Genomic DNA, 14,972 nt, shown 5'->3' with positions numbered 1-14,972 from the left:
GCTTAATGTTATGGGTGCAGACGTGTTTCATTTAGAGGCAGTCGTAAAGATAGGAAAAGGAATTTTATGGAATTCTTTATGAAATAAATGTTAGCGGCATTAAAAAAAAAAAATCAATCCGGTCCATTAAGCAAAGCAGCAGTGGTACCAGCGAATGAATTTCACCAACGACGCTAATAGACTTAATGGCTGAAAGTACGGAAAGTACGTTGGACACCTGAATGTTAACCCCACATAAGGGGCCGAGCTGATTCCCCTTTGCTGTTGTAACTCCACTCTATTTTCCATTGGTCTTGTGGCACAACTGTGGGCATTCGCTTCCATGCAGCCATAACAGCAAGTCTGGGCACCAGATAAGGTCTACGTTGCGGTCCGCATTCCAGGTCATCCCACCGGGGTTGAGCTCGGGGGTCTCTGCAGGTCAGTCGCATGGCTTCTGCATGGCCCTCACTTTATCCTGCTTGCCACAAGGTGAGAAACCCACAATCCTCTGCGGTGTCCGTGTACACGGTTGCATCAAGATGGCCAAGCTGAGATTGTGAAAAGACCCCCAGATGATTCCTGCTCATTAAGCATCCACTGTCAGGCCGACAGAGGGTAAAGTGTGATCTGTCACTCCAGAGTTAAATGGCGGTGAGCTTTACACCTTCCAGCAGCCCCCCTGGCATTGCCCATTGTGATCTTAGGCTTGAGTGGAATCCCATTTCATCAAAGTCCTGACGCAGAGGTCCTGGGCTGAAGTTGCTTCCAGAGAGAGGCACTTTACAACGCTGCTGCGATGCCAAGACGTACAAGCCAGCTGTATGTGCCTCCGCGCTCGGCAGCCCTTGCTCTGTGAGTCTGTGTGCTTCACCACTGCGTGGCTCAACTGTTGTTGCTTCTTGACGACTCCACCTCACAGTAATGTACTGACTTGTGGAAAAAGGGACATCCTATGACAGTGCCACACTGAAAGTCACTGCGCTCGCCAGTACGTCCCAATACACTGACGGTGTTTGTCTGTGGACGCTGCAGGGCTACGTGCTCGATTGAAATACCTGTTAGCTAATAGGCGAGGCTGCTGTAATTATAATGGGTGTCCACAGGTTTTAATAAAAGGATAAGTGACTGTGTGTCTGTCTGTGTGTCCATCCGACTGATATGTCTCTGCCATTCCAAAAGATGGTGCATCACAAACATTTTTGTAATAAAATATATTGCATATGTCATTCCAACAGATGGCACATCTCAAACATTAACATTGCTTTTACAAATCCCATATCAAATGGCATATAACACAGACATATGTGCTGCATTTTTAACTTCAACAGATGGTTCATTACAAACAGTAGCAATGCTTTTATGAATCCCATATCCAATGGCATGCAACACAGACATAAGCTTTGCATTTGTCATTCCAACAGATGGCACATAACAAAAATGTGTAGCAATAGGATGCATTGCGTGTGTCATTCCAACAGATGACGCATCATAAACATTAACACTCTTTTACAAATCCCCTATCAAATGGTATATAACAGAGACATATACTTTGCATTTGTCATTCCAACAGATGGCACCTCACAAACATTAACACTGCTTTTACAAATAACATGGCATATAAGAGATATGATATATTGTGCATTTCTCACTTCTCAAGATGGCACATCTCAAACATTTGTAGTAATAAACTGCATTACATTTGACATTCCAACAGATGGTGCATCACAAGCATTAACACTGTTTTTTATGAATCCCATATCAAACAGCATATAACAGAGCAATATGCATTGCACTTGTTACTCCATGTCACAAACATTAGCACATTTTACAAACACATTTTATGAATTCCTATACTAAATGGCACATCACACAGACATGTTAATTGCATGGTGCACTGCAAAGGTCTACACCATTTCAACAGATGGTGCATCAAAAATATATGTAGTACAAAAAATGCATTATGTTTGTCATTCCAAAGATGGCACATCACAAGCATTAATACTGCTTTTAGGAATCCCATATCAAATGCCATATAACAGACATATGCTCTGCATTTGTCCTTCCAACAGATGGTGCATCACAAACATTTGTAGTATAAAAAATGCATTGTGTTTGTCATTAGAACAGATGGTGCATCACAAGCATTAACGCTGCTTTTAGGAGTCCTTTATTAAATTGCATATCACAGACATATGCTCTGTGTTTGTCATTCCAACAGATGGCACATCACAAACATTTACACTGCTTTTACAAATCCCATATCAAATGGAATATAACAGAAATATGCTTAACTTTTTTAATTCCAACAGATGGTGCATCACAAACATTTATAGTATAAAAAATGCATTGTGTTTGTCATTAGAACATATGGTGCATCACAAGCATTTATAGTATAAAAAATGCACTGTGTTTGTCATTCCAACAGATGGCACATCATAAACATTTGTAATAATGAACTGCATTGCATTTGTCATTCCAAGAGACCGCGCATCACCAGCATTAACACTGCTTTAATGAAACCCATACCAAATGGCATACAGCAGAGCAATATGCATTACAATTGTTATTCCAACAGATGGTGCATCACAAACATTAACACATCTTACAAACACATTTTACGCATTCCATACCAAATGGTGTATCACACAGACATGTTAGTTGCATGGTCCACTGCAAATGTTAATGCCGAGATCTACGTTGATCACTTAGATTTCACCCTGTCTTAGAAGGGTACCACAGCTATCAGTCAATAAAGTATTAAGAGAGTATGACGCTCATTTCTTTTTAGGTTTACATTTATTCACTTAGCAGGTGCTTTTATCCAATGTGACTGACAAAAGAAATGATGCGGATGCTTTAGTTCCCACACACAGTCCAAAGACATGCAGGTCAGGTCAGAATTCAAACTAAACTGACTGAACACAGCCAGCCATGTTGATCTAAACCTCACGGCATACTGACCCTCATCATGACAGAAAAGTCGTCACCACAAGAACACAAGGCCTCAGACACAGAAAATTCTAGTGGAGATGAGTCAAAACGTTGATGAAACTGATCAATCAGGAAAGGACTACCAAGCCATTTCTAAGGCACTGGGACTCTAGCACACCACCGTGACAGCAATTATCTTTAAACGGAGAATACTTGGGTCAATGGGGAATCCTCAGAGCAAAGACGAGTCCACCAAAATGACCCCAAAGACACAGTGACGGATCTTTCAAGAAGTCACAGAAGAACATGTAAAGAATGGCCGCCCTCTCCAGCCTGAGCTAAGGCCAGGGTTCAGAACTCTACGATCAGAGAGTGAAGGACGGAAAAAGGGAGAGGAGAAGGCGGAAACCTCTGGTATGCAAGAGCGACATTAGTGCTCATCTTGCATTAGCAAAGAAGCAGCTTTGGAGAGACGTTCACTTACGTATCAGACGACTGTGTCCAGAGCCACTTACAACAGAGGTCAACGTAATGGAGTAAATGTCACTCGGGGGAGCTGTTTAGGAACAAGCGTGACAGGACGAGGTTACAACAACAACACTTATTTCTACAGCACATTCCCATACAAAGAATGGGGTTCAAGATGTCAAAGAGAAATTTAGATGTCAATTATTTTGTTTCTCATCTTTTCCCGAATTTCTTTAGATTACAGCATGATGTCTTCCTTTTTGGGATCTTTTGGCCTCCTTCACTTTGTCTTGCAGGTTCTATTTAAAAAATAAGGAAATCAGGAAGGGGGCAAATACTTTTTCACAGCACTGTATCTTAATAAAAATATGAGTTGTTGCCAATAAAAAAAAAAAGTTTTCAGAGAAAAGTTTTATTTGCATATAGGAGCCCATGCTAATAAGGCCTGTTAGTGGAAATTAGAAAACTTTATAAGGAGTTTTGGAATATTAAAATCACTTCTGAGAAAAACAATTAAATCACCAACACCCAAAAAAAAAATCACAGTGAGCATCTTCTATAGAAACGTATATTCTTAAAATTGATGGTTTGTATATATTTAAAGAGAATCATAAGCATATCTGAACATTAGTATTCTATCCTAAAGCCCTCGCCTGCATATTTTATTATTTTTGTCCTTTCCCGCTGTAAACCACCGATTATCTGGCTGCTAAGCCTAAAAACTTTAGTCAAGGCCACTGTGGACTCTGAGAGGGCCGAACAGGCCATTGTTTTAGAACTGCAGCCGCTTAAAACTTCAACCTTGAGAGATACTTGGACGTCAAGAAACTTTCACCTGAACAACACGGTATCTCATATTTGAGTCCTCGACTTAAGTTGTGTTCTTGATCAGTGCATACGTTTCGGACACCCGCACAGGGTATGAAGTAACGATGGCAGTCTCGGTCAAGTGATGGACACTAGGTAATGATGGGAAGGACTAGAAGGAGGTGATAAGAATTGTAATAAGTGTAAGCTTGCTGAATTTTCGAATGGCTCAAATCATCACCTGGTAAGGGGTCTCTCTCTTTGAACTGCCTTTCCCGAGGTTTCTTCCATTTTTTTCCCTACTGGGGTATTTTTGGGAGTTGTTCCTTGTCTTCTTCGAGAGTCAAGGCTTGGGGGGCTGTCAAGAGGCAGGGCCTGTTAAAGCCCATTGCGGCACTTTTTCTGTGATTTTGGGCGACACAAAAAATAAATTGTATTGCATTGTATTGTAACTGAAGTGAGTCTGTATGTGCGCCGCACAATTAAAGTCTGATTCTGCTGCCTGTCCTGAGACTCCGGGTGCCCTCTTTGGGGCTGAGGGTGCCCGCGCTGCTTAATCTGTGTCAACACTTACAAATGAATGTGCGGGTATTCAACACTTGTGTAGGTCAGGCTATTGGAAAGCTGTTGTTAAGAGAACTAAAATAAGTACAATTCAGGCTACCAGTTTTGTACCAATCTAGAATTATGGATTTCATTTATGTATATATTGTTGTACTCCAAACAACACAAAGGGATCCCAATAAATAGCTGGGGAGCCAACCGGGATACCCCCTTTCACTTTCTAGCTGACGAAGAGAAAATCGTCAGAGCAAAAGGCGCCACGAAATGTTTTCACCTGGAATGAAGGTTCTAGGAGTCAAGAGGACGAGCAAACTGAGCATTTGGTTTTATTGTAAGAAAACAACAACACGGACTCAACCCAATTCAGCCAAATCAAGCTGAGCCCCGAACAGTTCAGAAATCACAGTTTATATAATCAGTTCTTATCATTCTCACCCCACTAGAAGCAGCCTATTCGCTGCCTTCCCCTGACTCCCTTTCCTCAGTCGGTCTAATTAACTTTTATTAGGACCACCAATATTTCTTATTTTCTGCCAATTATCTTTATTTTCCTGCTTCGCTTATTTTTAGGTTGGCTGACAGCCAACAGGTGTTGTCTCTTCTTCCACCGTTGAGCTGTCGTTATCTCGTCATCCTCCCTTCACGGGTCCTCTAGCTAGAGCTAAGCTTTAATTAAAAAAGAAATATGGCATCTGCTTTTATTTAACCATTTCTTTAGCAGGCCTGACTTGTATTAATATTTGCACTAAGGTTAATGCTTATATATTTTCTATATTTATTTATGCTAATACATGAATATACTAATTTTATTTTCCATATAGCAAACTTTTAGGTTTTTCCTTTAAATGAGCTCCTCTATTTCCTCGATGGTCAATTTCCGAATTTATTGCATAAATACGTGTATGGGTTCAAAATTGACCTCATTTTGGGCAAAAACGTCAGGATAGAAAATTTTAATGTATTTATTTATTTGTCTTTTCAGATGTGAATACTCCATAATGAGCAAAATAAAACGTGATGATTCTGAAATGTGTGCTATGTTAGACGCTTATAGATGGATAGATAGATAGATAGATATGAAAGGCACTATATAATAGATAGATAGATAGATAGATAGATAGATATGAAAGGCACTATATAATAGATAGATAGATAGATAGATAGATAGATAGATGGATAGATAGATATGAAAGGCACTATATAATAGATAGATAGATAGATAGATAGATAGATAGATAGATAGATAGATAGATAGATAGATATGAAAGGCACTATATAATAGATAGATAGATAGATGGATAGATAGATAGATAGATATGAAAGGCACTATATAATAGATAGATAGATAGATGGATAGATAGATAGATAGATATGAAAAGCACTATTTAATAGATAGATAGATAGATAGATAGATAGATATGAAAGGCACTATATAATAGATAGATAGATAGATAGATAGATAGATAGATAGATAGATAGATATGAAAGGCACTATATGATAGATAGATAGATAGATAGATAGATAGATAGATAGATAGATAGATAGATAGATAGATAGATATGAAAGGCACTATATAATAGATAGATATGAGATGCAATGTACTTGTACTTCTTCATTTGTCCAGGACAGAGTTACCGTTTGTGTGAATTACAAATCCTAAATCAGTAAGGACTCGTGTATTTCTTTGAGTAAAAATGGTTCCTTTTCCAAATCATTAAATAAGGGATAGGTAATAAACACAGTTTGTTGAAATTTTGGATGTATTGATTTCTTTCCTTACTGCACACAAATTACATTTGATTATTATTATCCTGATGTTATGGAAACTGTTTACAATAAGTAAATTGCATAAACAACAAAAAAGCAAAACGTTTCTTAACATTCTCAGTAGTATAAGGTGTTGTACCGTGTTAGCCATTATGAATGTAGAGAAGAGCCAAGCATCTTGCCTGAAGAAGGGGCCTGAGTTGCCTCGAAAGCTTGCATTGTGTAATCTTTTTAGTTAGCCAATAAAAGGTGTCATTTTGCTTAACATTCTCATAAAGTCAAAGTATGGAGAATAACGATTACTACAGATACCTAGACGAAGTCCTTTAAACATTTAGAAACAGCATCTGAGGACACTTTAGGGTTGCAGCAACCTATCGCAGCAACAACTTTCTGGCCAACACATGCGCGAATGAAACGCGGCTACTAGTGATGTGTCGTTCGCGAACGAGCCGGCTGTAAGTGGATCGTACCATTATGTGAAGGAAGGAAGGGGGGCAGACGCTCTGAAGACAGCGAGTGTTGGTACAGGCCAGGTACACATAGCAACACTGTCGCTTTGTGTACCTGTTGCTGCGACAGACGAGGAGCCAGATTTAAATGCAAGCGCATCATGAAGAAAAAAAGAAGAGTGAAGAAATGAGTGAAAGCCGAAAAAGAAGCAGCATCTGTCTGCATTTCAATGATACCGGGAACTGCATAGCTAAGTGCAGAATTTGTAATATGAAAATGTCGATTAGAGCACGGTCAACAACAAACCTGCACAGACATTTAAGAACCTCCCACCCATCCGTGCAACTGGAGGAGAGCGTGCCCTCTCTCCTGCCATCCACTGACCCTGGAAAAGAGCCAAGTACTGCTGCTGCTGCAGTGCTGGTAGGAAGACTTTGCATTGTCGCTACATCGCTCCCCACAGAAAGAGTCTTCTTAAAAACAGCACAAATAATCACGGAGAGGAGAAATTACATCAGCCCATCTAAGCTGAGGCATCTGGCATTTCTGAATGTCAACCTGGCCTAAAAACTTTAATTCAAAGAGTCATAGTGTTATATTGTTGCTGAGTTTGGCCTTTATTTAATTTGTTTACTGTGGTTTTGTGTTAAGCTGTTAATTTTAAAGCTTTTTTTAAAATGTTAAACAATAGTAACTGTGTATTTTTTGTAATGAAAAAATGCATAAAAATACGTAATGTCTGAAAACAATAAATAAGAAATTTCTTATACACAAACCATAATTGCTTAATTAGGCTAAAATATAAGCATCCAAGTGATACTAAACGAAGAGCCATTCGGGAGCCTTAAGAGCCGGCTCTTTAAAGGGAGCCGAAGCTTTGAAAAGAGCCGGAGTTCCCATCACTAGAGGCTACGCGCGGCTCCGTCAAAACAATAGCACGTGATTCTAATCCGAGTTCAGATTGGATGAATGGTTTACGCGCAAGCCAAGCGTCTAGAAGCTTGTGTGCGCATGCCTGAGACGTTCATAATAATAACGGAGTTTTTGTATAGTAACGAATCAAAAATAGTAGCCATGCACAACGGATCACGGAGTTATAGCACCATAGTAGGTAATACAAAGAATTTATTTATGATATCTTAAGGAAAGGTTCCCTTCAAAAGCCCCGTGAATAGTATCTGTGGGATCTGACTTTTACGTTGATTTTCCGGGTGGAATTTAGGTCGTCCACTGTCTTTTGCCTGCCCCGCGCTGCTGTGACGTAATTTTGGCGCGGAAGTTTGGAGACGACGTCGGCGGGTTCGAGGGGGCTGCCGCAGTTAGGAGATTCGTGGAAGATTTGAGATCGCAGGATTTCATCTAGTTGGCTACGTGCTCAGCCATTTTATATAATTATTATTTCGTAAGCGTATTGCCAAGGAGGCCAGAAGAGCAGAAGTTTTGAAGATGCAGCGGAGTATAGCGTGAGTGTGAAAGTTGAAATCGGCGGGGCGCGAGGGCAGGGGATGGCGCCTTTACTTCAAGTTCACTTGACGCGGCATCTTCGCGGTTTCGCGCTCGCTGAAGCGCCGGGAGTCGCCATGTAGGAGTGGATGGTCAGGGGAGCTTCGCAAAGTGACCCCCCCCCAACCCCTCATGACGATCCTCGAGCTGGGATGTTCAAGTAGAGAGAACCGGACGAAGGCGCAGGTCTGTTAAATTTTGGGCTGCCTTTGAGTTTGTGCTTCCCCATTTCCAAATCCATTCTGATGCTTTTTAAGTAATGCACATTTTTAATAGCATTATGAAACTTTATATCGTAATAATTCTAGGAGCTAAAATCTCGCTGAATTAGAACGTAGCGTGAAGTAATGTTGGATTTCACCAAGTCTTTAGGTTTCTTTTCGTTTATAAGTAAGATTAGTCAGTAATAATTCCATAAACCTGTTATGTAGTAAATGTGTTTGTCTTGTGGGCTTGCTTGGCTGTTCTCGTTATCTTTGCTTATCCAGTACATTTGAAGTGGTTATTATCTCACTTTTGAACCTTAGCAGTGCTGTCAAGCGCGCACCTAAACACCTAAGGGGACCTAAAGGTCACAAATAGGATGGACAACTGTCATGTGAAAAGGCCAAGGCACTGATCAGCAGGCACTTAATGTACAGTATATTGGATTCAGAAAGTATTCAACCTGAAATACTTCAGCACTCCTCAGTGACACACGTGCAGCGGATTTCAGAAAGAACTGAGACTCCCTCACTTTATTGTGTTGTTGATTTCATTTGAAATGGACACATTTGTCATTTTTGCCCATCAATCTACACACATTAAGTGAAAACATTTTAAAAAGGTCAGTCAGTCAGTAATTATTCAACCCGCTACATTCTAACACAGGGTCATGGGGGGTCTGCTGGAGCCAATCCCAGCCAACACAGGGCACAAGGCAGGAACAAACCCCGGGCATGGTGCCAGCCCACAGCAGTATTTTAGAAAGGTGATCAAATTTATTAAAAAAAATCACAAAGTGCAATCTGCCATTCATAGATGTACCCTGGCCTCCTTTTAATTCAGTACTTTGTAGAAGACCCTTTGGTATCGATTCCAGCTTTGAGTCATCTTAGGTACTGTAGGTCCCCACAAGCTTTGCACACCTGGATTTGGGCAGTTTATCCCGTCACTCCTGGCAGATCTCTTAGATATTAATGTGAAGTGCCTGTAAAACGTCATCTTCAGGTCTCTCCACAGAAGTCCGTCCGAGCTTTTGGTTGAGCCACTCAAAGACAGTCACAGTTATGTCCTGAAGCCATTCCAGCATTGTCTTAAATGTGTACTTAGATTCATTGTTGCTCTGAAAGGTAAACCATCACCTTATTCTGAGGTGGTGTGCACTCAGGGGTGGCTTTTCTTTGATGATCTCTCTGTATTTGGCTGCATTCCTCCTTCCCTCAGTTCTGACAAGTGTCCCTGTCCCTGCACCTGCACCACCGTAGCATCAAACTGCCACCACCATGCCTCACCATAGGGATTTCATTAGGCAGATGATGAGCAGGGCCTCGTCTTCTCCAGATGTAGCAGTGAGAGTTCTGCCCAGATAGTTCAATTTTTGTCTCATCGGACCAGGGAATCTTTTCCTTGGCTCTCGGAGTCCTTTAAACTGTCATATGCCCTTTGTTGAAGCATGGCTTCTGCTTTACCATGAACGCCTGATGGATGGCGTGCTGCCGAGATGGCTGCCCCTTGAGATACACCTGAGCACAACTTGGAGTGCCCAACAAATGATTTGAATGCTTATAAGAATATACGAGAGATTACAGTTTTCGATGTGTTTTTTTTTTTGTCCTTTTAATTTGCAAACCTTTCTGAAAGCTTGTTTTCTTTTTGTCCTTAGGGGTCATTAAGTGTAGATTCATTTAAAATGTAATCTACCGGGTCAGTAAATTGTGCAGAAAGTAATGAGGTCTGAATGCTTTCTGGGGTCTCGTTCAGAAAGCGAACACCACTTGAGACGGCCTTCCCTTCGCCCAAACGCTACCCTTAAGGTCAATAAAATAGGTCCTTGATGTTGAGTCACTACTTTAGGGCTAAAATGATCCTAACCCTAATGTGAATTTCCCTTTGGGATTAATAAACTATCTATCTATCTATCTATCTATCTATCTATCTATCTATCTATCTATCTATCTATCTATCTATCTATCTATCTATCTATCTATCTATCTATCTATCTATCTATCTAAATGAGAACAGAAATGTGAAACCTACTTCTATACCTAATCTTAATTATTGTGAAACAACCAAGTGGCGTCCGCTTTCCGAACAAGAGCCGCTTTCTGAATCCACTGTACATGATGTCAAACTAGGGGAAGGGTAAAGCAGGCGGATTTTACACAATCGGCAGTATATACAATACAGTACAATACAATTTATTCTTGTGTAGCCCAAAATCGCACAGGAAGTGCCGCAATGGGCTTTAACAGGCCCTGCCTTTTGACAGCCCCCCAGCCTTGAGTCTCTGAGAAGACAAGAAAAAACTCCCCAAAAAAAAACGTGTATGGAAAAATGGAAGAAACCTCGGGAAAGGCAGTTCAAAGAGAGACCCCTTTCCAGGTAGGCTGGGTGTGCAGTGGGTGTCAAAAGTAGGGGGTCAATACAATACAACACACAGAACAGAACAATTCCTTAAGACAGCATAATAATAAAAATTTTAGAATTACGGTTTAACAGTAGATGATATGACATAATTAGGTTTGGATATTTTTAGAGTCCTGGAAAACCTCATCCATCAAGCTGCCTCTCCATTTGGCCATGCCACGGCTGAAACGTTGCTCCGATGAAAGGACCCCTCTTTCCCATGATTCCTGTGATCCTCCATCAGGGATGACTTTACCATAGGCAGGCAAACAACTTGGCAAGTGGGCCGTGGCACCAATGGCCACATTTGGGTACCGAGAAAAGAAACAGAATAGGTGAGGGTTAGTATTCAATTATAATTATCATGTTACTTATGTTATAGTGCTAATGACTAACAACAGAGATGCAGTCTGTACAGTTAATCAGCAGCTCTAGTCAGGATATGCTAAACTGAAGTGGTGAGTCTTCAGCCGGGATTTAAAGGCTGAGACCGAAGGGGCATCTCTTATGGAAGCAGGCAGACCACTCCACAGTTTAGGGGGTCCTGTAACTAAAAGCTCGACCTCCCACTGTTATTTTATTAATCCTTGGAATCCTAAACAGACCGGCATCTTGAGATCTTAATGTGCGCTCAGGTTTGTAAGTCATGATAAGTTCAGACAAGTAAGCCGGACCTCGGCCATTTAATGCTTTACATGTTAAAAGGAGGATTTTGAAATCTGCCCTATATGTTGGCACTCTTAATGAAACACTAATGGGCACGCAGCCAATCTGTGGGAACTAGAATTCTGTCCGGGTTGTAGGGCAGGGGTCGCCAACCCAGTGGCTGCAGATTTTCATTCTAACCCTTTTCTGAATGAGTGACCTGTTTTTGCTGCTAATTAACTTCTTTTGAATTCATTTTAATTGATTTGCTCTTGAAGGCACAGGCGCCTTAATTGTTTCTTTTTCCTTAATTAGCAACCAAGCAATAAGGAGATACTAAATGAGCCAAAACAACTGGTGTCCATCACACAATATCTGAAAATAAATAAAGATGAACGAATGTTGATCTGCTCAGGTCCACAAAACATTTGACCAGAGCTCTTATAAAAGGAAGATCAACAATTTCGGAAATGTCTGCGAATGCACCACGAGAGCAGCGACAAGCCACGGAATTAAAGAACAAGTTTAATTAACGACTGGATTTGGCACCTCATTAAGCAGCTGGTTGGAGTTTGAGGCCCTGACTTAGTTGGTCTCCTGTTGGCTCCCTCACTTCACATTTCATTTCTGTTTGGGTGCCATTTAAGGAAAGAAAAGAAGAAATCCAGAGGAACACATCTTAAAAAAGCAAATTAATTGAAATGAATTCACAAGAAGTTAATTAGCAGCACAAACAGGGCACTCATTTTAATAAAAGGGTTAGAAAGAAAACCTGCAGCCACTGCAGCCCTCCAGGACCGGACTTGGCGACTCCTGTTGTAGAGCAGCGCTTCCCGATTCATTTTACCCTCGCACCCCCTGTGACGGACGAGGCCGATTTCGCACCCCCTTGGGTTGAGAAGAAGTATGAAAAAAATATGAGGTTAACGCAGAAAAACAGATTACCAATTGAAGCTTTATGAATAATCGATTCGCCATCAATAATTTGGTAAAGCCATACTCGGTGTAATCCTCCTTCCATTTTCTAATTTTTTCGCGACTAGCCGTGATTAAGTGAACGGTAAAAAAAGTTAAGAGCAAAGCGACGGTGACTTATTGAGACAGGCAGGCAGGCGAGAGCACAGCAGCACGGGGCTCGATGTGGTGCGCGTCAAGTCGATCTAAAATGTGCGATCAGATTCGAAAAAATAGATCTTTTCAAGTTCTATTTTGATATAAGTAGGTTCTATTTAGTCGACAGAAATATCTTTGGTAGGAATGTGAATTGAATTTACTCATTTCTATGGTGAAGAAAAATGTATACAATGCTGACTAAATTTAACTTACACTCCTACCAAAGATATTTCTGCCGACTAAATAAAACTTACTTATATTTAAAATTGAAATAGAACTTGAACAGATACGATAGTTGATAATATCCACGCAGCACTAACTGCACATAAGAGCGGGAGTCATCCGTTTTAACAAGCAGCGTATTGCACTGATACGAAATAGTCTGGCCATTTAATTATTTAGGAATGGATTGATAAATTAACATTTTGTACAAATAATGTTTTTCTGTTTTCTTCCTCGATGGATTCTGGCACCCCCAATTGGGAAGCGCTGTTGCAGAGGATAAAATCCTTACTTCACTCATTGACATGCAAATCAATTTATAACTTTTATGTAATGTATTTTTCTGGATTTTTGGTTGATGTTCTGTCTCACTCCATTAAAACGAAACTACCATAAACTGTTCATTTCCTTGTAAGTGAGCAAACGTACAAATTCAGCAGGGAATCAAATACTCACACTGTACCACAGTAATCCAGTTCACCAACTTTTGGTTTTGTTAGCCTGCTCAGTCCTGGATACTCTTGTACTTTAAATTGTGTTTATCTCCCACATTTTTGTTAAACCCTCAAATATACTGATACTGATTTTTGTCTCTTTGGATAAAGCTGTCTGGCAGATGAAGCATAATAATGACATACCAGTTATGTTAGATAGTCTGAAGGGAGGAAGACTAGCTGAAATACCCAGCGTTGCCTGGGAGGAAAATAAAGTGTTTTTTTTAATTGTTTGAGAAAAATATAATTAAAAAAACATCCATTATCCAACCCGCTATATCCTAACTACAGGGTCAAGGGGGTCTGCTGGAGCCAATCCCAGCCAACACAGGGCGCAAGGCAGGAAATAAACCCCAGGCAGGGCGCCAGCCCACCACAGACTAAAAAAACACAACTTCAAAAATAAATGAACAAACAATAAAGACTGAGTAAAGTGCTTGTCTTACGGTCTTGAATGTATGTTATCATCCAGTTGACGCTCGGAACCGGCCAACTCTATTTAATTTGAAAAGCACCAGGGGCGCGGTGGTGGCGCTCAAACATAAAGAATGCTGGCAGTCGCCTGCTATATACTAACTGTGTAAGATCCTACTCTGGGCGTCTCTCTCCTAGGAGGATTCGCGTTGCCGACGTGCTCGCGTCGTTTGTGCATTAGCAGTTCTGAAGTTTCCTTTTGCCGGTGTGCTGGCCTCGCTTGCGTATCCTCGGAGCAGGAGCCCTCACCCCGACTCTACATCTCACTTCCGGGCTGGACAGGCACACACACTTGCACACGTAGAACTCTGTTTAATTTCAAAAGCACCAGGCGGGCGCGGTGGTGGCACTGAAACATACAGAATGCTGGCAGTCGCCTCCAGTTCGCCCTCTGGTGTCTACTGGATGATAACATGCATACAAAACCTTAAGATCACCCGAAGGGGGTGGGTTAGGGTAGATTCCACCCAATAGTATTTTTAGTCGACCAAAGTGGAACGTGTGTACCAAGTTTCATGAAAGTCGCTCCCGCCATTCGGACGTGATACTGGAACATACATACATACACGCATTGACTTTTATATACTATTTCTAGATTCCATCTTGCCTGAGTTGCCTTGAAAGCTTGCATACTGTAATATTTTTAGTTAGCCAATAAAAGGAGTCATTTTGCTTGACCTAACACTCCATTCATAATGGCTAACACGGTACAATACCCGAGTACTAAAGAAGCTCAAGAAATATTATAACAAACAATGACAAACCCCCTCAAGTGCACATTACAATTAGATAGATACTTTATTAACAAAACAGATGAAAGCTTCTGACTGATAAAAGAGGCGTATTGCCACAAGTATAAAGGAGTCCCAGTTACGTTTTTTGACACATTTCTGCTAAATAAACCAGTTAGTTGTTAGGTAATTCTAAATTGTCCCCATTCA

The 14,972-nt window shown here is 40.8% G+C and overlaps 1 protein-coding gene across 1 annotated transcript in view; it reads left to right on the top strand.

Moving 5' to 3' along the window:
- The first annotated feature begins 8,233 nt into the window (after positions 1-8,233).
- Positions 8,234-14,972, top strand: part of lig1 (ligase I, DNA, ATP-dependent) — an 89,213-nt gene continuing 82,474 nt past the window's right edge. The window contains exon 1 of the mRNA XM_039743857.1: positions 8,234-8,436. Within this exon, the coding sequence (XP_039599791.1) occupies positions 8,420-8,436 (17 nt within the window). The 5' untranslated portion in view covers positions 8,234-8,419. The remainder of the gene's footprint in view (positions 8,437-14,972) is intronic.

The sequence above is a fragment of the Polypterus senegalus genome, chromosome 1, assembly GCF_016835505.1.
Source record: "Polypterus senegalus isolate Bchr_013 chromosome 1, ASM1683550v1, whole genome shotgun sequence".
Classification (NCBI taxonomy): Eukaryota; Metazoa; Chordata; class Cladistia; order Polypteriformes; family Polypteridae; genus Polypterus; species Polypterus senegalus.
The sequence above is the reverse complement of the archived record's forward strand: the minus strand, read 5'-3'. Positions and strand labels throughout refer to the sequence as shown.